A 26,151-nucleotide genomic window follows, 5' to 3' on the forward strand; every position below is an offset into this window, starting at 1 on the left:
TGAACAACCAACCCATTACGGTACACGAAGGAGCAATACCGTTCACCTGAGAGGTAATCTGTTGTTTCCAAAGGGGCTAACGTGTTTCAAACATATATACTTATTTTCTGCACACGGAGAAGCATTATATCAAAGGCTTCGTATTCTGGGTGAGTCTCTTTTGTCTTTAAACGATTGCACAAAGTTTATTAACCTGGTCGCAGATCATTCACCGAGCTACTGCCAAGCTTTCACTCAATTGTCAGATTTATCCAGCTACAGACTGACATAGACTCTCTCCTCCAATAGAACTGAACCATTTTTTCTTATCATTGGACTATTTTCCCATTTGCAATCTACACAATGGACTTGTTTTTTTATCTCTCATATCACATTTTTTATACCACCGGTGGTTTTTTATTGTACTGTTTTGTTTTCTTTTGTTCGCTTTATCCATATAATTTTTAGGTTAGGTTATTGTCAGTTTTTTTAGGCATTGGTGTATAATAAATATTTTTAATTGAATATTTCATTCAGCATTTGTAATTTATTGTATGCTCCGACTTTCTTATCCCTCTATTTTGTTAGCATTTTTAACTAGCGCTCCCTGTACTTTGTTTACCATTAGCTATTGTTTGGAGGTATATTGGAACTTACCTCTTTTTTCAGGGCCATATTTGTGCTAATTCCAGACCTCTTTTATCCTTGTGTTGCAGATATTTTAAGTTGGATTAAAGCAGAGTTCTTCTTCTGGCAGCTAGAGACTGAAAATACCAGCCTGCTACAAATGCACTAAATTTATTTTGGTGCCAATCCCGCTGTAAGTAAGCACTTTGGCTTGAATATTTGATATACGAGACTGTATTACGCTATTGGGCGCCACTTATATCAATCACAGATCTATCAGGTTTGCCTAAGGGTCTAGAGAATTGGGGCAGTTTGTGATTCAAGTGAGAGGCCATAAGATATATTGCTTGCAAACCTAAGATCTCACAATCAGGTTGAAAACTTTCTGATTTAGTATACCTCCAAATTGTTTACATGTGGATGGCAGAAATCCTGCACTGATAACGCTCTACCCAACTGATATTGAGGGATGCTTTTCTCATTGCTGAGGAACTGCAAGATGATGTAAGCCTGTAGGCCACTGTCTAACTGAAATCAAAGAAAAGATTCCTGTCTTGGTTGAGCCCTAAAGATTGCTCTGAGTGTCAGAATGTTTATGGATAACATTGAGACCCCCAGACTGCACCACAACCTAATAGTCTGGCATCTGGAAATCACTACCCTCACTGGCTGAAGAGAAGAGGCCCCCTGAATCAAAGAATCTGCTACCAAGTTAGAGACTTGTCCAGTTACAGGATTTTCTGAGACAGATCTTCATGGTCCACATTCCACTGACAAACATTTGCAATTGGAGGGACCAAATATGAAATCTGGCAAATGGAACTGCAGCTGAGGCAGATGCTTGCGTAGACCAGTATAGGGAAAAATGTTTAGTTAAAGATGAGGGCAGGCTTGTTGTAACTTTAGTCAAATCCCCTTGGTGAACAAGTGTACATTTAATCTGGGGAGGGCTGTGGATCCCAAAAGGAGAAGAAGTTTACTGTAGACCAGGGGATTGGTGGACAAGTGCACATTTCACCTGGGGAGGGCTGTAGATCCCACAAAGAGCAGCTCACTGTAGACCAGGGGATTGGTGGACAAGTGCACATTTCACCTGGGGAGGGCTGTAGATCCCACAAAGAGCAGCTCACTGTAGACCAGGGGATTGGTGGACAAGTGCAAATTTCACCTGGGGAGGGCTGTAGATCCCACAAAGAGCAGCTCACTGTAGACCAGGGGATTGGTGGACAAGTGCACATTTCACCTGGGGAGGGCTGTAGATCCCACAAAGAGCAGCTCACTGTAGACCAGGGGATTGGTGAACAAGTGCACATTTCACCTGAGGAGGGCTGTGGTTCCCACAAGGAGCAGCTCACTGTAGACCAGGGGATTGGTGGACAAGTACAAATTTCACCTGGGGAGGGCTGTGGATCCCACAAGGAGCAGCTCACTGTAGACCATGGGACTGGTGGACAAGTGCAAATTTCACCTGGGGAGGGCTGTGGATCCCACAAAGAGCAGCTCATTGTAGACCAGGGGATTGGTGGACAAGTGCAAATTTCACCTGGGGAGGGCTGTGACAATCCTCACTAAGACAAGACCTTTCACTGCCTGGCTGATAACTCCTTGTCTTCCCCTCTGAATGACAAGTTACTGCAAGGAGGAGCCGGGCCTCAAGTCAGTTAGAGGATCCCCTTTCAATGATGCGTAGATCTTGCACTTCACTTTCACATCACTCCTCAATGAGACAAAAGAAAATGTCTGAGGATCATGGGAAGTGGGAGGGATTTAAAGCTTGTGTTGCTGGGGTGTCTTTTGCCTCCTTCTAGTGGTCAGGAGGGGAATATTCCCATATATGATGACTCATGGACTCTCATCATCTGATGAAATAAAAGTACTTTATAGTTGCCTTATGTTGAAGGTAATATTCTATACTAGATGTATTCAACTGCATCAGTACCCACATTATTCTATGCATATAATTCACTAAAGCTCCTTCCAGACTCTCCAGTCCCTGTGTCATTCTATGCAACCAATTCACTAAAGCTCCTTCCAGCTTCTCCAGTCCCTGTGTCATTCTATGCAATTGATTCAATAAAGCTCCTCATTAAGCAACAATACTTTGGGCTCCATTTATCAAAGTTACTGAAAGTAGAACTGAACCTGTATGAGAATGTCCGCATCAATGTGTGTGACCTGAATTATAGTTCAATCTTATAATTGATCAAAAAAAGATTTGGATCTATTCACATCAATTCGGGCACCATAAGAGACAATGATTTTTAAATTTGTAGCCAGTCTAGACGCGGATAAGTGGATATTCGCAATACGAACAAAATTGTAATTTTACTGTTTGCCATTCCTCTGCGTTTTCTGGAAAACAAACCTGACGCTTAAAAATAGTCGGCTGATGGGGGCGGAGCCAAGCCACAATTGAAGATGGCTGCTTTTTGCTGAAGTTCTGATGCCCTAAACTCTCACAACCATCATTAAGAGCAGCCTAATGCCTTTATAACTTAGGGTTACAGCCAAATACTTGCCAGAGCAATAAGGATCACGATCAGCATCTCCTTGTTCGTGAACCCTACAAATATAAAAAGAGCGGCTGAGATAGCTGTCGGTGCAGACAAGTGGCGCGCAAAACTCTCCAGGAAAAGTTCCCCCACATGCAAGAAGTACCTGAGGGATACGCAACGGGACTTCGACACCCTGAGCCCACCTATGGGTGCCTTGCCGACGGCTGGAATTGGCGGATACTTGAGGCGGCAGATATCTGGAACGGAGCACAAGAGGAGAACCCGACCTGAGACGGAGCCGTATATATACAGGTATCACGTGGGAGGTGAGGCCTACTTCACTGCTAGTAGAGCGGTCCTGAAGACACCGGCTACTGCCGTCTCTGGGGAAACAGCTTAAGGGGACCTTGTCAGGTATAATAAATAAGCCCCAGGCGTGGCACAGCTTCTTGAAATGGGATTAGAGGGCGGACTTGCATAAGGAAGCAGCACATTATACGGCACACAGAGGGAAATTCTCTGTTCTGGGCCTCGCTGCCTGTGCGGCACTCTCTAGCTCCCCATCACTACTCTGACTACATATTGTAGTCATAACCCTCCAGGCGCCACCAAAGCTACACATAATAATAATAATAATAATAAACACTTTATGGTCACAGATATTTGGCATAGCTTGGGTCCAGTCTCCCAACTAGCACCTTGTTTTTATAAAGCATAGGGTTGGCACCACATAATCATCACAGGGGTAGGGGAGATCTGAGTAGCTATCAACTCCTCAAGCTCACACAGCATATAGAAGTGAACACCCATATAGCTATGCTGCAAATCTATTTGGAGGGAAGGACGGACTACACTCCGGACCTCTGCTGCTGGGAATGTCAAAAAAAATCTACCAGGCCACCCAGAAGCTCCCAAACTACAAGCATGGATAGTTATCTAATGGCAGCGGACCCAGCGGCTGGTCCTAGCAAAGACTATCGGGACTCGCGTAAGCAGGCAGCAATAGTGCAGGTCCACAATGTGGAAGCTATCCACGGTGGCTATGTCACCAAAGAAGATCTTAAACATCTGTCATCAAAAGAGGACATAAAGGAAGCTATGCTTGATGTAAAGCAAATGTTCAGAGAACTGAATAAAGATATTACAGCTGTAGATCAGAGAGTCACTCAGGTGGAAGAAATACAAGAGAGTCTGTGCTCGGATCTGCAACACCAGACTAGTTGTGTGCAGGCTCAGAAAGTGACAGTACAGAGCCTACTAGAACGTATGGAAGACCTTGAGAATAGGAGCAGGAGGAACAACCTGAGACTCCAAGGCATCCCTGAAACAGTGGCCCCACCTGCCCTGCTCAAATACCTTCAGGATTTATTAAAGTTTATTAAAAATACACCGGTGGCAGAAGATGTTCAAATAGAGAGAGCACAACGGGCATTGCGCCCTAAACCTACCTCTAAGGGGGGGCGGAGCTAGCCATCAAGAGGAGAAGACGTGCTGTGGCAGAGTTCCGGTCTAATATAACATAAAAAGTGCTATTTTGTCATTTTATACCTTTGCAAAGGAGTACAAAAACTTGTTGAACGACTTTTAACAAGTATCCCTAACATCCTGAGGCAACCTCTTAAGAACTTTGTACTTTTTTATCCCTCTCTGTCTCCATCCTAGCGAGGAACCTGACACAAGCAAGCCCAGACTGCAGCTTAAACGCCTGAGACGCTCCACATACAGGCACCGGAGGGTCGGGGCTCCGCTCCGGAGCCATAGCCGTTACTGGGCACATTGACTGAGAGGCTTCTCAACCAAACGGGTGCACTTTCAGGGACTTAGCTGTTGATCGTCTCATCGCCTGGACCGGAGCGTCTTATGCTTGGCATCCACCTAACTTCACTCTCGCTACACGGAGGTACCGGTTTGGGGGCTCCCCACCTGAGGCTGTCACAGCTGGCCCACCGCAAGCTATCATTCCCCTGGTAATTACAGACTGCCGACTTTGGCGCTCAGTCCTGCCATCTTGCCAGAGGGCATACCGCCAGAGAGCGCCGCAGAGGTATCCTTGGCGGGGTTCCGGACTTACCGACTATCCTGCAGAGAGACACAACCTGAGAAGAGCCGGACCTATCTCCACAAAGTTGCCGCAGCAGAGGACAGCCCAGCTGATGATCGGTGGAAACCGGTGTGTCCCGAGACTCTCGCCAGGCCCCTTGCTACTTTCTGTATTGGCGCGAGTTGCGGCCATCTTGGACGGCCTCCAGATCAGACACAGCCCGGACGGGACACACGTGGAGCACAACACAGTGCCGCAGCCCTTGGCGAGTTCGTCCACATTCCTACCACGATCCGACAGACAATAGAGGAGGCTTGCTGGACCATATTGGGTGAGATTGCGGCTTTTTAGGCTGTTTTATGTTTGTTTTGCATACACTCAGAACCGGCTCCTTCTCACCGATATCACCTGTTACCAGTAGGCCCCAATCACACCCTATTAAAACTGTACGGCCCAAAAAGGCTTGCCTGGCCTTTATATCACCAGGCCTTCACAGTGTCTAAGGTTCTAGGTACATTTTCCATCCTCCTCACAAGTTTAGCCCTACCCGGCACTACTATTATATGACTGTCACCTAGACTAAACCCAACAGGCAAGTGACGCTCTGTAGGAGCAGAATTTAGACACTCTGAACTGTTTTTTGGTCACTGGAGGGTTTTGTTCCCCCTAACTCCACCTAAGATACTTGGGACTCTGAGGTCTGATAAGCCTCCCCACATATTTACAAACCCATACTCCTTCTTAAGGACCCTGCCCTGAAGGGCCACAGCCTGTCTGAGACCTTCTGAATACCTACAGGACCTGCACTTAGGGAATTGCCCACATATCCCTTAATTTGGTGTCTCTTTACTGATGTGCCTGGGTTGTGCTCTGTGGGCACTTTAGAGCTCTGGTTTCTACAAAGTTTACTTTAACAGCTGCCAGTTATTTTATGCAAAGCTGCTGCGTCAGCGTTATTGTCTTCGAGCATTAGGCACGAAGTGTACTGTTTTACCTGTTTACCATTTGTTGTTTCTCTAATAACCAATACTTTCTCTTAACAGCACTGACAGTTCCTGTAAGATTATACATAGACACTGTTTTGAAGTTTTATGTGAGTGTTGTCTTCAAACTACTAGATTCAGTGTGCTGTTAGGAGGCCTATTATAACTGCATTGCCACTGTCTGCCTAACCACCCTTATTCCCTGACAGGCTTCCACCATTGCTGCCTTACCTAGTTATTGTTTCATTCAGGCAGTGACCCCTCAAGACTCACCCTTTCCGGCCTAGCTAGTCTAGGCTGGTCACTTCCCTTTCCCCTTTTCCCTTCCTTAGGGTTGTATCCCCTATCCCCGAGTCGAGAGGGGGCCCTGGCGACCAGGAGATAGCTCACCTAACAATTCTAAGTCTAACCATTTCTCCTTATTGTGATGTACCCTAAGGATATATAGATTACTTTTCTATGCCAAGGCCCCAGTCAGCCAGATAACAGCTGATCTCTATAGTGTTGTCACATGCCCACAACCCTACCTGAGAACCCATGCAGGTCAGCAAAATGCCTCAAACATTCAAAAGAAAACAGAAACCCTTAAATACCCCCAAGCGTACAGTGGTGGATCATTTCAGCAACCCTCTCCCCAGATCTCAGGCTGCCTCAGATGAAGAACTTACAGATGCTAGTAGCTCAGCTGAGACCACCAGTGAATCGGCCTTGGCCCGGACTGTAGGGCGTTCACTGCGTGCTGACAAGGAGGTTAATAATAACCTTATGGACTCTATCACAGCGCTCCTGGCCTCGCATCATGACTCCGTAACTAAGAAATTTGAAAAGAGCCACACGGACTTGAAACGTGACATAGCCTCCATAGGTGAGCGTACAGACATAATAGAGCGCAAACAGGAGGATTTGATGGTAGATCATTCGAACCTACTCGGGTACTCTCAATGCTTAGCTGAGCAAATATCGGACCTTGAAGTCAAATTGGCGGACTTGGAAGATCGTACCCGACGCAATAATATCCGGGTGAAGGTATCCCCGAGACGGTCTCCCCACAGGACCTAGAGAAAGTCCTCAGAGAGATGTTCGCTGAGATCTTAGGCCCAGAAGAAGGTCAGGAGAGGTTGATAGATCGGGCACACAGAGCGCTGAGGCCCAGATCTAGTGATGGTGATAAGCCTCGTGATGTTATAGCCCGCCTGCATTACTACACCTTCAGAGACAAACTCCTTCGAGCTCTTGCGGGGGGCAGATCCCTCCCGGGTCAATACTCAGAGATACAGATCTACCAGGATCTCTCCCCACATACCCTTCAGTTACGGCGCCACTATCAACCCTACACCAAGCTGATGAGAGATAAAGCCATCAAATACCGTTGGGGGTTCCCCGTCAAGCTACATATCACCAAAGAAGGCCATCAATACACAGTCTCCTCTCCACAACAAGCTAGAGAACTCATGCAAAAATGGGACCTCTTACCGCCGGACCCCCCTGATTCTCAGCAGCCTAAAGATCCAAACAGGGGATTGAGGGCTTCAGCCCCAGAGTGGTGACCTCTCCCTCAAAGAGTGGGAAACTCCCAGAAGAAACCTCCACAGTACGCAGAAAATCGCTCGCCCTCTGACAGTGCCTCCACTGGTCCAGGCGCAACATGACCCCACCTAGCTCAATATTACACACCAATCGCAGGGCTATGAGGCCCCCTGCTCTCCCTTAGGGTCCTAGATGTTCCATAAGGGATCTGCTGCCACTACGGTCCTCTTAAGGACCTAGCATGGATGTTCTCATTTCCTAATGTTTTATGGTTCTCCCTAAATCCTTCCCCTCTCCGTTTAGTATATGTTCTCTTCTCAGCATAGAGGGATATGCAAGGGTTGATGCGTTTTAGCATTGTTGTTATCGGTAATTATTGTTTGTTTATATTTCACAAAGTTGAGAAACCTGTCTGTAGAATTGATATACAACTTGGCTGTAACTACCCCTCCTTTGGTATCCAAGTCCCATCATTTTTAAGTAATGTCTCATTGAAATGTTTTGCAATATATAACTTGAGTACAGTTTTCGTGTTATAAATGAATGTTACCAGTTAATCAGCTGGTGGGTTAAGAATTGTACGATAAAAATGTTAACTAACATATTTACTAATATTGTTGTCTGCTCTACTTGATACCCAATAGTTTATGGCATCGCTTAATTCTTCTTGATGTATTCAACCTTGCTGAAACGTGTTACTATTTGTCTGTGTTAAGCTGTGTATTTAACAAGCTTGGTCTACCGCACAACATATGAGTGACGATATGCAGGACACCGACTGGAGAACCCACCTCTTAGTGGGCACTTGACACATTACACAGAATGACTGACTGGGGCCAGGCTCCTCATGCTGGCCTCCCCCCCTCCTTGACAGTTGTGACCTCTTACACTTTTCTGTAGGAGCACTCATAGCGATAGTGTATCTTACACATCGATAAATACCCTGACAGTTTTCATTCACCCTACATAGTTACCTGAGAGCAGGCAGATTTACCCCTACCCTCTTTGCTTCACACACCCCCTTTTCGGCCCCCTAGACAAGCCCCTCACACCTACTCTGTTTTGTCCTACTAGTGATATTGAACCTTCACAACTTATGGCGCCCCTAACTGTAGCTACCCTCAATGCCCAGGGCTTAAACTCTCCCACTAAACGTAGCCTCCTCTCCAATTACCTCAACTCCCACAAATTACATAGTGTTCCTCCAGGAGACCCATTGGGACACCAAATCTAAGCCATTCCGCAACCCAATGCACTACCCTGTATGCGAAACAGCTTCCTTCTCAGAGAAAAAGAGAGGGGTAGCAATCCTGATTCACAGAGACATCTCCTGTGCTATAGAATATGTAGACCGTGACCCCGAGGGTAGATATTTGATCCTAATTTGCACATTGAATGGAATCCTTTACACCCTAGCTTCCATATACACCCCAAACACCAAACAGATCCCATTCCTGAGACAGTTCCTGGTGAGGCTAGGGGAAGTTAAAAGGGGACACCTATTGATAGGGGGAGACCTCAATCTGGTTTGGGACCCTACTTTAGACAAAAAAACTCCAAAAGCTTGCCCCTCCGACCGAAAACTTAATACCCAGTCCAATGCGCTACGTAAACTTATGTACCAGCATGGCCTCTATGACATTTGGCTCTGTCTTGCACCGTCTGAAAGAGATTACACCCATTTCTCCAAACCCCATTACTCCTACTCCAGGATTGACTATCTCCTGTGTGACTCTTGGACGTTAGACCAATTCTGCGCCCCACGAATAAGACCATGCCCCTGGTCGGATCATGACCTTGTCAGCGTTGGGTGCACCAACCTGCACCCTCCAGATAGTAGGCCCTCCTGGAAGCTACCTGATCATTTCCTGACTGAGGGGGAAATCCCACAACTAGTGGAGACAATCTCGGATTTTCTGAGACACAACGATACGGGTGACACGAGCCAGGGAATCCTGTGGGCTACACTCAAAGCCTATCTCAGGGGTCATTTTATTAAAAGAAGTGCATTACTAAAAGCTAAAAATAAAGTTTCCCTCGCTAAGCTGTATGCGGAACTGAGACAGTCTGAATTGGCCAACAAAAATACCCCCACTCCCACTTTGGGCGACCGAGTCGGTGCCATCAGAGATGAAATTGCCAAGAGGGAGCAACTACGAGTTCAGGCAAACCTGCTTCGACTCCGACAGGTCTATTATTACAAAGGGAACAAAGGCTGATAGGTTGCTGGCTCGTAAACTCAGAGATCGAGTGGTTCAAGCCAGAATCCCAGCAATCGCTACGAAGACTGGTGTAGTACGCTCACCAAAGAGTATAGGGAAGGCATTTGCCGACTACTATACTGCCCTATATAATCTAAACAACGACTCCTCCGGAGCCGAGGCCCGCAGAACAGCTGCCCAGCAGTTTCTGGCACGGTTGGACCTCCCTTCTCTAGGAGCTGACTCAGCGGAGGATTTAACTGCCCCATTCACTCTGGAAGAAATCAAAACAGCCATATTGACCTTGAAGCCGCACAAGGCTCCAGGTCCGGATGGATTCACGAGCCTCTTCTACCGTACCTTTGCCCATCTATTGTCACCTATTCTGCTCCGTCTTTTCGGTGAGGTGCGGAGGGAGGGAACTTTTCTCCCCGAATTCTTGGAAGCCGCTATCTTGACTATACCCAAGGAGGGGAAGGACCTGGCCCTCTGTGAGAGCTATCAGCCCATCTCCCTTATTAACGTGGACGTGAAAGTCTATGCAAAGGTCCTCGCGACTAGGCTTGGAAAGCACCTGCCCTCACTGGTCCATTTGGACCAAGTGGGATTTGTGCAAGGGAGGCAAGGTACAGATAACACCCGTAGACTACTGAACATATTTATGGAAACAGCTGATATGGGGCTACCTCTCCTCACCCTGTCTATGGACGCGGAAAAAGCGTTTGACAGGGTGGGGTGGGATTATATGTTTTGCACTTTAGAACGCTTTGGGATCCCTGAGACGTTTCGTACAGCTATTGCCGCCCTATACGCTTCCCCGACGGCTGTAATTAAAGGTATGGGTTTCTGTTCTCCTAAAATTGAGATCAGAAATGGAACCAGGCAGGGGTGTCCCCTGTCTCCGCTCCTTTTCGCGTTGGTTATGGAACCTCTCGCGGAGGCCATTAGAGGAAGCCCTGAGGTTCAGGGCCTTCAGATACACGACACACTCCAGAAATTGGCACTCTTTGCCGACGACCTCACTCTCTTCCTCACCAACCCGGTGGAGTCACTTCCCTACCTTTTTGAGATTACTGACGCTTTTAGTAACATTTCGAACTATAAGGTCAATGTGACCAAAACAGAGGCCTACATGATTCACATTGAGCAATCAGAACAGAGACGCCTTAAGCGACTCTACTCGTTCAGGTGGTCAACAGATGGGATCAAACATCTTGGTGTCTTCCTGTCACATGACAAAAATAGGGTGTTGCAGGCGAACTACTCTGTTCTCCTGCGGGAAACTGAGGTGAGACTGAAATCTAAAAAATATGAGGAAATCTCCTGGATGGGCAGAATCGCCACTCTGAAGATGATGATCCTCCCTAAACTAACCTACCTTATGCGGTGCGTCCCCATCTCAGTCCCGGAAAAGATTTTACGTGGTTTCCAAACCGCGTTCAATGCCTATGTTTGGGACAATAAGCTACAGAGGGTGGCCGCGGCCACGCTTCAGGTTCCTGTAGACAGAGGTGGGCTGGGGCTACCCAATGTTAAATTATATCATGAAGCGGCAATGATCTCACACGTCTCGGCGTGGGGACCTGCCCTGCCCCCTACCAGATGGAGGGAGCTGGAACAAGCTTCACTCCCCGCTCATGTCGACCTCTCAGACCTACTGTGGGTTCCACCTCACTTGGCCGCGCAGATACCGATCTCCAACCATCTCATCAAAGACTGTCAAGTGGTTTGGTTCCGCCTCAGACACCACCAGTTGATAGCCCCGCACCCTTCACCCATACATCCTGTCGTGTCACTCCTACAGGGGCTCCCAAACATTCGGCTTGCCCCCTGGAAGGCCCTGGAAATCACCTCTCTGAGTGATTTCTACCTGAATGAGAATCTCCTCTTACCTCAAGACATGATCACTAAATTTGACATTCCTGGCACCCTAAAATTTGACTTTATGAGGCTAAGATCTTTGATGAAGTCATGGGGATTCCTGGTTGAAAAAATCAGGACTCCAACTTTCTGGGAGATGAGATGGAAGGCAAACCTTCAACTGTGCAAGCCTCTCACGGCCCACTACCGATCCCTTTTGGGACCTCCCACCCTGATGAAAACTAGGCATATGACCTCCTGGGAAGCAGAATTGAGACTCGCCTTTACGGAGCTCGACTGGACTAAAGCGATACAGCTGACTAAATCCGCACTTCATTGTGCTACAATGTATGAACTCTACTTCAAGATCATAACCAGATGGCACTTGGTGCCGTCCAAACTTCGGACTCTGTACCCTGAGCATTCTCCACTATGTTGGAGGGACTGTGGAGAGATAGGCACCCCGCTCCATGTGTGGTGGTCATGTAGCAAGCTCCGACCACTTTGGTCGAAAACATGTGAGGTCTGCAAGGCCTTGGAACTCCCGACCCCAGACACTCCGGGCCTAGCTCTCTTACATCTGGGAGTTAAAAAACTGCCAAAGCACAAAAGATATTTGCTAATCTATATATTGACATCAGTCAAGATGTTAATCGCCAGGAATTGGAAGAAACAACTGCCTCCAAGATGGCAGGCAGTTGTTGACTACCTGCAATATGTAAAGACAATGGAAGACTATGTCTTCCGTACCAGGAAACAGTCAGATGTCTTTTCCCTAGTCTGGGTTCCACGGGAGACCTATCTAAAGCCAACAACATGATGTCCCCTTTCTCTTCAACTCTAGCGACCCTCCTGTGCCTATCTTATTTGCCTTCCGAGAGGAGGTGCCCCACTGTGTCAGGCCTGTGGTACCCCTCACTGCTCTCCCCCCCCCTCCTTCCTCTTCTGATGCCCCTACTCCCCCCTCAACACCCTCCTCCCCCCCTCCTAAGAGAGATGGGTGTCTACCCCTATCTGTTTTGCTCTCAAACACACACACTATGTAAGCTCTCCATTTTACCCCCCTTAACTGCCAGGTTCAATATGTATGGCGTAAATAGCCATATGATATCCAAAATATTAAAAAGGAAGCTAAATCTTCCCTATGACAAACCAGTACATAACACTTGTAACGTCCAAATACATAACTGACGTATGACTATCCTTTGGGCTAGACCATTGAGCTGAGTAAAACGATTTTCTTAGAATGCCATTTTTCTTTTGAACGTTCGAATGTAATCTGTTGCCTAATATGCCGAGTGTAACTGTTTTGTTTTGTGGTTTTGTACCAATTTTATTAATAAAAAAAAAAAAAAAAACTACCTCTAAGGAAAAGCAAAGGAGCAGAGGTGACTGAAGTTTAACAAAAATAAAGACCTGTCTCACAAAAAAACAGGGAGGGCCGTGGACTCATCGTATCGTAAAAGAAACAAATTTATCAGGTAAGAATAAATTTCCCTTTTCTTTTACAAGATACGATGAGTCCACGGATTTCATCCTTACTTGTGGGATACAATACCAAACGGATGAAACGGGAGGGACAATACAGGGAACCTAAACGGAAGGCACCATTGCTTGAAGAACTTTCCTCCCAAAAACAGCCTCAGACGAGGCAAAAGTATCAAATTTGTAAAATTTTGAAGACCTAGTCGCAGCTTTGCAAATCTGTTGAACAGAAGCATCATGTTTAAACGCCCATGAGGAAGCCACAGCCCTAGTGGAATGAGCCGTAATTCGTTCAGGAGGCTGCTGTCCAGCAGTCTCATATGCAAAAGGATGATACTCTTCAGCCAAAAAGAAAGAGGTAGCCGTAGCTTTCTGATCCCTACGCTTCCCAGAAAAAAACAACAAACAGGGAAGAAGATTGACGAAACTCCATAGTTGCCTGTAAGTAAAACTTCAAGGCACGGACCACGTCCAAATTATGTAACAGTCGCTCCTTCTTAGAAGAAGGATTAGGACACAAGGAAGGAACAACAATTTCCTAATTAATATTTTTATTTGTAACAACCTTAGGAAGAAAACCAGGTTTGGTACGTAACACTACCTTATCCGCATGGAAAATAAGATAAGGAGAATCACATTGTAATGCCGAAAGCTCAGAAACTCTGCGAGCAGAAGAAATAGCAACCAAAAATAAAACTTTCCAAGATAATAACTTAATATCTATGGAATGCATAGGTTCGAACGGAGCCTGACAAAAAGATTGAACATCTGGAACATCTGCCAGACGCTTGTGTAGCAACATAGACAAGGCAGAAATCTGCCCCTTTAAGGAAATTGCTGACAACCCTTTCTCCAATCCTTCTTGGAGAAAAGACAAACTCCTGGGAATCCTAACCCTACTCCATGAGTAGCCCTTGGATTCGCACCAATAAAGATATTTACGCCATATCTTATGGTAAATTTTTCTAGTAACAGGCTTACGTGCCTGAATCAAGGTATCAATGACTGAATCAGAGAACCCTCGCTTAGATAAAATCAAGCGTTCAATCTCCAAGCAGTTAGCTGCAGAGAAATTAGATTCGGATGATGGAAGGGTCCCTGAATGAGAAGGTCTTGCCTCAATGGAAGCTTCCATGGTGGCAGAGATGACATGTCCACCAGATCAGCATACCAAGTCCTGCGAGGCCACGCAGGAGCGATGAGGATCACCGAAGCCCTCCTGTTTGACTCGAGCAAATGGAGGGAACACATAAGCTAGGTTGAACGACCAAGGCATCGATCAGTTCGGCCTGAGGATCCCTGGACCTGGATCCGTATCTCGGGAGCTTGGCATTCTGACGAGACGCCATAAGATCCAGCTCCGGCCTGCCCCATCTGAGAATCAGGTTGGCAAATACCTCCGGATGGAGTTCCCATTCCCCCGGATGAAACGTCTGTCTGCTCAAAAAATCCGCCTCCCAGTTGTCCACTCCTGGGATGTGGATTGCTGACAGATAACAAGAGTGAGTCTCCGCCCACTGAATTATCCTGGCTACTTCTGTCATCGCTAAGGAACTCCTTGTTCCTCCCTGATGATTGATGTAAGCTACAGTCGTGATGTTGTCCGACTGGAATCTGATGAATTTGGCCGAAGCCAACTGAGGCCAAGCCTGAAGCGCGTTGAATATTGCTCTCAACTCCAGAATGTTGATGAGAAGTAGAGACTCTGATCGAGTCCATACACCCTGAGCCTTCAAGGAATTCCAGACTGCTCCCCATCCTATCAGACTGGCATCCGTTGTCACTATCTCCCATGAGGGTCTGCGGAAGCATGTCCCCTGGGACAGATGATCCAGCGACAACCACCATAGAAGAGAGTCCCTGGTCTCCTGATCTAGCTCTATTTGAGGAGACAAATTTGCATAATCTCAATTCCACTGTCTGAGCATGCTCAGTTGCAGAGGTCTGAGATGAAAACAAGCAAATGGAATGATGTCCATTGCCGCTACCATCAATCCAATTGCCTCCATGCACTGAGCCACTGACGGCCGAGGAGTGGACTGAAGGGTTCGGCAAGCGTTCAGAATCTTCAACTTTCTGACTTCTGTCAAAAAGATCTTAATGGATAGAGAGTCGATTAGAGTTCCCAAGAAAGGGAATCGTCTGCGGAACTAGCGAACTTTTCTCTAGATTCACTTTCCACCCGTGAGTCCTTAGAAAGGACAGAACAATGTCGATATGAGACTGCGTTAACTGGTAAGATGATGCCTGGATCAAAATATCGTCCAGATAAGGCTCCACTGCAATGCCCCACGGCCTGAGAACCGCCAGCAGAGACCCCAGAACCTTTGTGAAAATTCTGGGTGCTGTGGCCAGTCCGAAAGGAAGAGCCACAAACTGAAAATGTTTGTCCAGGAAGGCAAATCGGAGGAACTTGTGATAATCTCTGTGGATAGGAACATGTAGATATGCATCTTTAGATCCATGGTAGTCCAAAATTGACCCTCCTGGATCAATGGAAGAATGGTACGAATAGTTTCCATCTTGAAGGATGGAACCCTGAGAAACTTGTTTAGACCTTTGAGGTCTAAAATAGGTCGGAACGTTCCCTCTTTTTTGGGAACTACAAAGAGATTTGAGTAAAACCCCTGCCCCTGTTCCTGTATTGGAATGGGGCATATTACTCCCATGGAGGAGAGATCTCTTACACAGCGTAAGAACGCCTCTTTTATCTGGTCGACAGACAATCGTGAAAGAAGAAACCTTCCTCTGGGGAAGGAATTTTTTAACTCCAACTGATACCCTTGAGACACGATTTCTAGCGTCCAAGGATCCTGAACGTCTCTTATCCAAGCCTGGACAAAGAGAGAAAGTCTGCCCCCTACTAGATCCGGTCCCAGATCGGGGGCCGCCCCTTCATGCTGTCTTGGTAGCAGCAACGGGCTTCTTGGGTTGTTTACCCTTGTTCCAAGACTGGTTGGGTCTCCAGGTGGACTTGGCTTGTGAATAATTTCCTTCCTGTTTAGTGGAAGAAGGGACTCCCTTGAAATTTCGAAAGGAACGAAAATGACTCTGTCGTCCCCTTTGCTTAGATGTTTTATCTTGAGGGAGGAGGTGTCCCTTACCTCCCGTAATGTCAGAAATTATCTCTTTCAAGTCCGGCCCGAACAGGGTCTTTCCCTTGAAAGGAATAGCCAAAAGCTTGAATTTAGAGGACACATCCGCAGACCAAGATTTTAACCATAAGGCTCTTTGTGCTAAGATGGAGAATCCTGAACTCTTAGCCGCCAATTTGGTGATCTGAAAGGAGGCATCCGTATTAAAATAATTAGCCAGCTTAAGAGCCTTAATTCTATCCTGTATTTCTTCCAAAGAAGTCTCAGTCCTAAGAGACTCTTCTAGGGCGTCAAACCAAAAAGCAGCCGCAGTCAAGACTGTTACAATGCAGGCCACCTGTTGCAATAGAAACCCTTGATGAACATAGAGTTTTTTGAGAAGACCCTCCAACTTCTTATCCATGGGGTCTTTGAAAGCACAACTGTCCTCGATAGGGATAGTCGTACGCTTAGTCAGGGTAGAAATAGCTCCCTCCACACCTTAGGGATCGTCTGCCAAGAATCCCGAACGGTGTCAGCTATAGGGTACATTTTCTTAAAAATAGGAGAAGGGGAGAACGGAACACCCGGTCTTTCCCATTCCCTAGCAATAATTTTCCGAAATTCTCTTAGGAACAGGAAAAACGTCAGAATAAGAAAGAACCTCCACATATCTGTCCATCTTACTCAATTTCTCTGGAGGGACCACAATAGAGTCCCCAAAACCTCTCGTAGCAACAGGCGGAGGTGTTCAAGCTTAAATCTGAAGGACATCACGTCCGAATCTGTCGGGGGCAATGCACTTCCTGAGTCAGAAAGTTCCCCCTCAGACAGAGCCTCCGTATACCCCAATTCAGAGCCCTGGGAGGGTACATCGGAAATTGCCATCAAAGCATCAGAAGTCGCATGGACCACATAGGTCTCTTTCCTACTGCGCTTGCCTTGTAACACTGGCAAATTAGATAAAACCTCTGAAAGAGTGGATGACATAACTGCAGCCATATCCTGCAGTGTGAATGAAGCAGGCGCAGAACACGGCGTTGCCTGAGCGGGCGTTAAAGGCTGTGACGCTTGGGGAGAAAGATGCAGCATACCCTGAATCTCATCAGTCTGAGAACAATCCTTGGCTATACTTTTATTGAAGAAAATCTGCTCTCTACACTGTAGAGCCCTCTCAATACATGGTGGACAAAACGTAACCGGGGGTTCTACAATGGCATCTAAACACATAGGACATGTACTGTGTTCAAGATCATCCATGATAACAGTAAGCAAAAGCTAGCTTGGTCGTGTCACTGAAAATTATGGCTACAAATCCTAACAGATAATCAGCCCAATATATATAAAAAAAAAGTGTGCACTGTTTCTTTAAAATACAAAATGTCACAGTCTTTAAAGATCGATACTTAAAATCAAATAGAGTAAACTGTGGTTTAAGATATACCCCACACTCCCTGCAAGTGGACACTGTCTTAAAAGAAAAAAACACTGGCACACCAGAAATTATCAGTCACCTCGCCACAGCTCCGCTGCGGCTCCTACCTGTCTCCACGGACCGAGACTATCTCCTCTCAACCGGCGTGCCTAAGATCGCTTGTAAGGTATTAGCAACAAGCGGACTTAGGAGCCGTAAGGAAAAGCTGGTGAGCGGAACGCTATCAGCAAAACAACTGCGCGGCTGAAGCGCGCGAATAGAATACTAAGCCCCACCCTTCGTGGGCGGCAAACAACACAACTCGGTAATCGCCCGTTGCAAAGTTGAAAACACCGCCATACACCGGAGTCTGTTAGAGACTATCTCCCTCCGACTCTGGCACCCCAGCATCAGCCCCATATTCTCTAAATAATAATAAAAATAATTATAGAATCGCCCAAAGTCCAGAGCAACTGAACCCAGTACAGATCCCTGCGTGTCTAGGCTTGACTTATTAAAGCCAGAATGACTTGGGGAGATAATTAATATGTTGGTTTCTCATTTTCCTTAAAATAGTGATAACGCACATTTGTTAAGAGGGAAGCCCTTACCCGAGCAGATAACCCCCAACAGAAAGGCAGAGTACAGCCAATTCTGAGATATGCTGCAGAGCCCCAGAAATAAAAGACTGCACTTACCTCTATGCTGAAGAACAGCACGAGAGTCTCACAGCATCAAGAGGGCCATCTCTTCCTCCTGGTATCCTGTGAAGACAGAAGGGTCTTAGTTAAAATTCTCTAAGACCATCAACAGAAGGGCAGCACAAGTATGGGAGGCGCAGTGAGGCTAAAACCCCACCAGTTCCCATTGCCTTAAAGCCACCTGTAGCTCTACTCTAGAGGCTGACAAGGAATACGGCTACACCCTATAGTAAAATAGTACACTTTGGCACCATTTTAAAAATAATAAACTCTTGATTGAAGAATCTAAACTAACACCTCACTTTACCTTTTCTTATCACTAACACAGGCAAAGAGAATGACTGGGTTGGGAGGGAAGGGAGGAGCTATTTATGCAGCTCTGCTGTGGAGCTCTTTGCCTCCTCCTGCTGACCAGGAGGCGATATCCGACAAGCAAGGATGAAATCCATGGACTCATCGTATCTTGTAAAAGAAATAATTGCAGCACTGTTATGCACTGTCTTTGACGGGTAACTTTGTTGTAGAGCAAGACGTTGTCTACTGCACCTTAGAAGTAGTAAGATTGCTGCAACTGTAAATACTTCCATTTTCAAAGCTATAAACATATGTGAAAGAAAGCTGCCAAATACACAATTTCGTATAGGCCATTTGTGACTGATCTAGGGAGACTCATTTCAGACAGACTTCCAGACTACTGTGTATGGGGTTTGCGTAAAGAAAGGTGCCCAATACACATTTACAACAAGGGCGGATTGTTAGACGCAAGTTACAGACATTACAGTGTGATTTGGCTTTGTACGGGCACAAAATAGATAGGATCGATCTGATGCGAATCCACAACATAACTGAATCCGGCACCAGGGAAAAAACATTGTTTTCAATAGAGCTATTCATGAGAGCTTGATTACGCACGAACACAGGCGGATTTACTAGTTGAAGTTTTGATAAATGGAGCCCTATAAAGTGTAAACTATATGATCTCATGTTTGTTATCCTCGGGTGATAACAGAATTTACAGAATTCAGTTCATTTTCACTCCAATTTCTCTTTCAGCATTTATTGGCTAACATAAAAATGTCTTTGGAATACAGATGTGAGTTAAATGCAGGTACTGACCAATAAAAGTCGAATTACATCATTACCGTGGCACTTTAATTTGTACATTTTGCAGGAGCCCCTGACACACATACATTTATACACCCGGCACCCACTCACCTGAAGACCAACCTCTCCTGCCTGCTTGGCGCACTGCAATGCACTTGAGAGGCAGCGCTGAATCTCACTGTAGTCCTGACCGTCTTCCTCATAAGACAGCCCCATGTTCATCCATGTCTTACATTTCTATAGAAACAAACAAATAACATCATTTATGTAAGCACTTACCTGATAAATTCATTTATTTCATAGTAGCAAGAGTCCTTGAGCTAGTGACATATGGGATATACATTCCTACCAGGAGGGGGCAAAGTTTCCCAAACCTCAAAATGCCTATAAATACACCTCCCACAACACACATACCTCAGTTTTAACGTATAGCCAAGTAGTGAGGTGTAAAAAGGAGTAAAAAAGCATACAGAAAAAGAGGAACTGGAAAAAAATAATGTGCTTTTATACAAAAAATCATAACCACCAAAGAAAGGGTGGGTCTCATGGACTCTTGCCACTATGAAAGAAATGAATTGATCAGGTAAGTTCTTACATGAAAGAAAACATAATTTATGTAAGTGGCAAGAGTCCATGAGCTAGTGACGTATGGAATACAATACACAAGATGTGGAAATCCACATAGTCACTAGAAAGTGAGGGATAAAATAAAAACAGCTATTTCCGCTGAAAAAATTAAATCCACAATAAAAATAAGTCTCTCTTATAAATTTCACATAAATTTCAAGAAAAAAAAAACTTAAATCATAAGAAGAAGAATCAATCTGAAACAGCTGCCTGAAGAACTTTTCTACCAGAGGCTGCTTCAGAAGAAGAAAACACATCAAATAGGTAAAATTTAGTAAACATATGCAAAGACCAAGTTGCTGCTTTGCAAATCTGATCAACTGAAGCTCCATTCTTGAAAGACCAAGAAGTGGCAACTGATCTAGTAGAATGAGCTGTAATTCCTTGAGGCAGAGACTGCCCCGTCTACAAATAAGCCTTGTGAATCAAAAGTTTCAACCAAGATGCCAAATAAATGGCAGAGGCTTTCTGACCTCTCCTGGAACCAGAGAAAATAACAAATAAACTAGAAGTCTTTCTGAAATCCTTATTAGCCTCAACATAGTATTTCAAAGCTCTTACCACATCCAAAGAATGTAAGGAACTCTCCAAAGAATTCTTAGGATTAGGACACAAGAAAGGAACAACAATTTCCCTACTAATGTTGTTAGAATTCACAACTTTAGGCAAAAATTTAAATATCAGATAAGAAGACTCACAAGAGAGAGACGACAACTCAGAAACTCTTCTAGCAGAAGAGATAGCCAAAAGAAATAACACTTTCCAAGAAAGTAGTTTAATATCCAAAGAATGCATAGGCTCAAAAGGGAGGAGCCTGCAAAATCCTTAAAAACAAATTAAGACTCCAAGGAGGAGAGATTGACTTAATGACAGGTTTGATACGAACCAAAGCCTGAACAAAACAGTGAATATCAGGAAGATTAGAAATCTTTCTATGAAATAAAACAGAAAGAGCAGAGATTTGTCCCTTCAAAGTATTTGCAGACAAACCCTTATCCAAACCATCCTGAAGAAACTGTAAGACCCGAGGAATTCTAAAAGAATGCCAAGAGAAATTATGAGAGGAGCACCATGAAATATAGGTTTTCCAAACCCGATAATAAATCTTCCTCGAAACAGACTTACGAGCCTGTAACATAGTGTCAATTACTAAATCAGAGAAACCTTTATGACTAAGAACTAAGCATTTGTTAGGATATGTTAGCATTACCAACGCTATCTTGTCATAGTTGCCATTTTGTCTTGGGCATCCATTTTGTCTAAGAAGGGTTTATTATAACAGTTTATTATTTAGTGAGAAATATGCTGCTGTTATGGAGACTTGCATAGCTAGAATAGCCCTGAGAATAACCCTGACGATGTGCTTGGATGCACTGTTATCTCTACAAGATGTCAAACGGCCTTGATTTGTGCTGGGCTATGAGGCTCAGATTTACTGTTATCTGAAGTTAGGTATTTCTGTAGAAATGACTCCCTAACACTCCTTTTCTACCAATTATATTTTAAATGAGCTTCTTTGTTCTTGCAGAAATAATATGTAAGATGATGTAGTTATGAACACATCACCGTGTTAACCCTTTATGCTATAACTACTGCCTATAAAAAGTGTTGTTCATCTTCTAATAAACAGAACATATGTTAGACTGATTGCTGCGTGGTCTGATTCCTGTTCTCTGAGAAATCCCATCAAGTAACCAATTCATTTCCAGGTGGCAGTATAGGATCCAGGCCAAGTGCTGACTGACACACGCCCCCCCTGAAAATAACACCTAACAGCGTTCAATTTCCCTACCTTCAATTTCCATACTGGACATCCGGACAAGATCCGCATACCAGAACCTGTGAGGCCATGCTGGTGTTATCAGAAACACATGAGATTGATCTATTATGAGCTTGGAGATCACCCTTGGAAGAAGAACTAGAGGCGGAAAAATGTAAGCAGGTTGGTAAAACCAAGGAACTGCTAAAGCATCCACCATCTCCACCTGAGGATCCTTGGATCTGGAAAGATATCTGGGAAATTTCTTGTTCAAAACGAGAAGCCATCAAATCTATTTCTGGAAGACCCCACATTTGTACAATCTGATGAAACACATCTGGATGGAGAGACCACTCCCCCGGATGCAAAGTCTGACGACAGATAATCCGCTTCCCAATTGTCTACACCTGGAATATGAATCTCAGAAATTAAACAAGAGTTGGACTCCGCCCAAGGAAGTATCCGAGATACTTCTTTCATTGCTAAAGAGCTGCGAGTCCCTCCCCGATGATTAACATATGCCACTGTTGTGATATTGTCTGTCTGAAAACGAATGACAGAGGCCAACCCTAAAGAGCTCTGAAGATAGCACAAAGTTCCAAAATATTGATTGGTAACCTCGTCTGTTGAGGTTTCCAAACCACTTGTGCAGTCAGAGACCCCCAGACAGCTCCTAAACCTATAAGACTTGCGTCCATTGAGATCACAGTCCAGGAAGGACGAACAAAAGAGGCCCCTCAAACAATCCGATGATGGTCCAACCACCATGACAGAGAGAGTTGAATGTTGGGATTTAAGTATATCAGTTGGGATATCCAAGTATAATCCTGCACCATTGATTCAGCATGCAAAGCTGCAGAGGTCTCATATGAAAACGAGCAAAGGGGATCGCGTCCGATGCTGCAGTCATAAGACCTAAAACTTCCATGCACATAGCCACTGAAGGGAACGACCGAGACTGAAGGTTTAGACAAGCTAAAACCAATTTCATTCGCCTCTTGTCTGTTAAAGATAGAGTCATGGACACTGAATCTATCTGGAAACCTAAAAAGGTGACCCTTGTTTGAGTAATTAAGTAACTATTTTGCTAATTGATTTTCCAACCATGCCTTTGAAGAAACCACACTAGTTGTTTTGTGTGAGATTCTGATAAATGAAAAGACTGAGCTAGTACCAAGATATTGTCCAAATAAGGAAACACCGCAATACCCTGCTCTCTGATTACAGATAGAAGGGCACCGAGAACCTTTGAAAAGATAATTGGAGGCGTCGCTAGGCCAAATGGAAGAACGACAAACTGGTAATGCTTTTCTAGAAACGAGAATCTCAGAAACCAATAGTGGTCTGGATGAATTGGAATATGAAGATAAGAATTCTGTAAGTCTATTGTGGACATAAAATGCCCTTGCTCAACAAACAAAAAAAAGTTGTGACTCTTACAAAATGATTTAAAAGTTTCAGATCCAGAACTGGTCTGAAAGAATTCTCTTTCTTTGGGACAATTAATAGATTTGAATAGAACCCAAAACCCTGTACCTGTAGAGGAACTGGAATAATCACCCCTGAAAGCTCTCGGTCTGAAACACATTTCAGAAAAGCCTGAGCCTTCACAGGATTTGTTGGAGAGAAAGAAAAAGAAAGAAACAAACAAACAATCTTCTCACGGGAGGTCTCATTCTGAAACCTATTCAATACCCTTGAGACACAATATTCTGAATCCACTGACCCTGAACGGAACCTGACTAAATTTCCTGAAATAATTTCAATCTGCCCCCCACCAGCTGAACTGGATTGAGGACTGCAACTTCATGCAGTCTTGGGGGCTGGATTTGTTTTTGTTTTTTTTTATAAGGTTTGGTTTTATTCCAATTTGAAAATGGTCTACAATTGGAACCAGAGGCCTTACGGGAAGGAGTAGACTTTTGTTCCTTATTCTGACGAAAGGAACAAAAACGATTAGGAGCCTTAAAATGTACCCTTCAACTTTTTATCTTGAGGTAAAATGACTCCTTTCCCCCAGTAATAGTGGAAATAATAGAGTACAATTGAGAACCAAATAAATTCTTACCCTGGAAAGATATAGAGATAATAATCTAGATTTAGACACCATGTCCGCATTCCAAGATTTAAGTCATAAAGCTCTTCTGGCTAAAATAGCTAAAGACATTGATTTAACATCTTTCTTAATAATGTCAAATATAGCATCACAAATTAAATGATTAGCATGTTGAAGCAGAAGAATAATGCTAGACAAATTATGATCTACCCGACGAGCTAAACTGTCCTACCAAAAAGTTGAAACAGCAGCCACATCAGCCATAGAAATGGCAGGTCTAAGAATATAACCAGAATGTAAATAACCTCTTCTTAGATAAGATTCAATCTTTCTATCTAAAGGATCCTTAAAAGAAGTACTATCTTCCATAGGAATAGTAGTACGTTTGGAGTGGAAATAGCCCCATCAACCTTAGGGACTTTTTCCCAAAACTCTAAATTAGCCACAGGTAAAGGATACGACTTCTTAAAGGGACAGTCTAGGCCAAAATAAACTTTCATGATTCAGATAGAGCATGTAATTTAAACAATTTTCCCATTTACTTTTATCACCAATTTTTCTTTGTTCTCTTGGTATTCTTAGTTGAAAGCTTAAACTAGGAGGTTCATATGCTAATTTCTTAGACCTTGAAGGCCACCTCTTTTCAGAATGCATTTTAACACTTTTTCACCACTAGAGGGTGTTAGTTCACGTATTTCATATAGATAACACTGTGCTCGTGCACGTGAAGTTATCTGGGAGCAGGCACTGATTGGCTAGACTGCAAATCTGTCAAAAGTACTGAAATAAAGGGGCAGTTTGCAGAGGCTTAGATACAAGATAATCACAGAGATTTAAAGTATATTAATATAACTGTGTTGGTTATGCAAAACTGGGGAATGGGTAATTAAGGGATTATCTATCTTTTAAAAATATAAAAATTGTGGTGTAGACTGTCCCTTTAAACCTAGAAGAAGGATTAAAAGAAGAATCAGGCTTAGACCATTCTTTAGTAATCATATCAGAAACAGCATCTGCAATAGGAAAAAACTTCAGGAGCAACCTTAGGAGGTTTACAAACAAAATTTAAACGTTTACTGGCTTTGTTATCAAGAGGACTAGACTCTTCAATACCCAAAGTAACCAGAACTTCCTTTAACAAAGAACGAATATAATCAATATTAAACAGATAAGAAGATTTGTCAATTTTAGAATCTGAATACCAGAGGAATTATCATCAGCAGAGGACATTTCAGTATGCGGTCAGTCAATACAAAGTTCATCAGAATTATGAGAAGTTTTAAAAGACCTTTTACGTTTATTTGAAGGCGGAATAGCAGACATAGCCTTATCTATAGCTGCAGCAATATAATTCTTTACATCTGCAGGAATATCAGGGACATTAGACGTTGAAGGAACAACAGACGGTGTATTAGTACTAATAGAAACATTATCTGCATACAAAAGCTTATCATGACAGATGCCACAAAATCAGTTAATTTACAACATACACACTTAGCTTTGGTAGAATTGTGTTCAGGCAGCATGGTTTCTACAGCAACATCAGAGGCAGGATCAGACAGAGACATCTTGCAAAATGTAAAAAGAAAAAAACAACATTTAAAGGGACAGTCTAGTATAAATTACACTTTCATTATTCAGATAGGACTTTAAATTTTATTCAACTTTCCAATTAACTTATCATCAAATGTGCTTTTTTCTCTTGGTATTCTTAGTTTAAACTAAACATAGCAAGGCTCATATGCTAATTTCCAAGCCTTTGATGGCTGCCTCTTATCACATTCTTTTTAACACAAAGACACAGAAAGTACACGTGGGCTATATAGATAACACTGTGTTCAGGCACAGGGGGTTATGTAAGATTTAGCACAAAACAATGCTAAATTTAAGACAATAGATAATAAATAGTCACAGTCATGTGATCAGGGGGCTGGAAGAAGGTTCCTAGATACAAGGTAATCACAGAGGTAAAAAGTATATTAAAGTGAAGGTAAAGTTACCTAATTGATGATCCGGAATAACATTCTTTGTCCCAAATAAATAAGACTTTCATTCATCAATTTTTTCGAAATTTTCTCTAAATTAGGTTATAGCCGTAAGCAAACTATTTCATAAGCTTAGCCAATTCAACCCATTTTTCTTTTCTTTATTTTTTCCTGGGTCACGTTCTGAAACCATCCAATTGAAATTCTGGCCGTTAGGTGGCCGTCAAACTACG

At 44.0% G+C, this 26,151-nt stretch overlaps 1 protein-coding gene across 1 annotated transcript in view; it reads right to left on the reverse strand.

Annotated features, from left to right (window-relative positions):
• The window catches only part of TONSL (tonsoku like, DNA repair protein), a 388,651-nt gene that overhangs the window by 335,873 nt on the left and 26,627 nt on the right, over positions 1–26,151 (reverse strand). Inside the window, exon 10 of the mRNA XM_053715495.1 lies at positions 19,603–19,728. Coding sequence (XP_053571470.1) covers positions 19,603–19,728 — 126 coding nt within the window. The remainder of the gene's footprint in view (positions 1–19,602; positions 19,729–26,151) is intronic.

This window comes from Bombina bombina, chromosome 5, assembly GCF_027579735.1.
Source record: "Bombina bombina isolate aBomBom1 chromosome 5, aBomBom1.pri, whole genome shotgun sequence".
Lineage (NCBI taxonomy): Eukaryota > Metazoa > Chordata > Amphibia > Anura > Bombinatoridae > Bombina > Bombina bombina.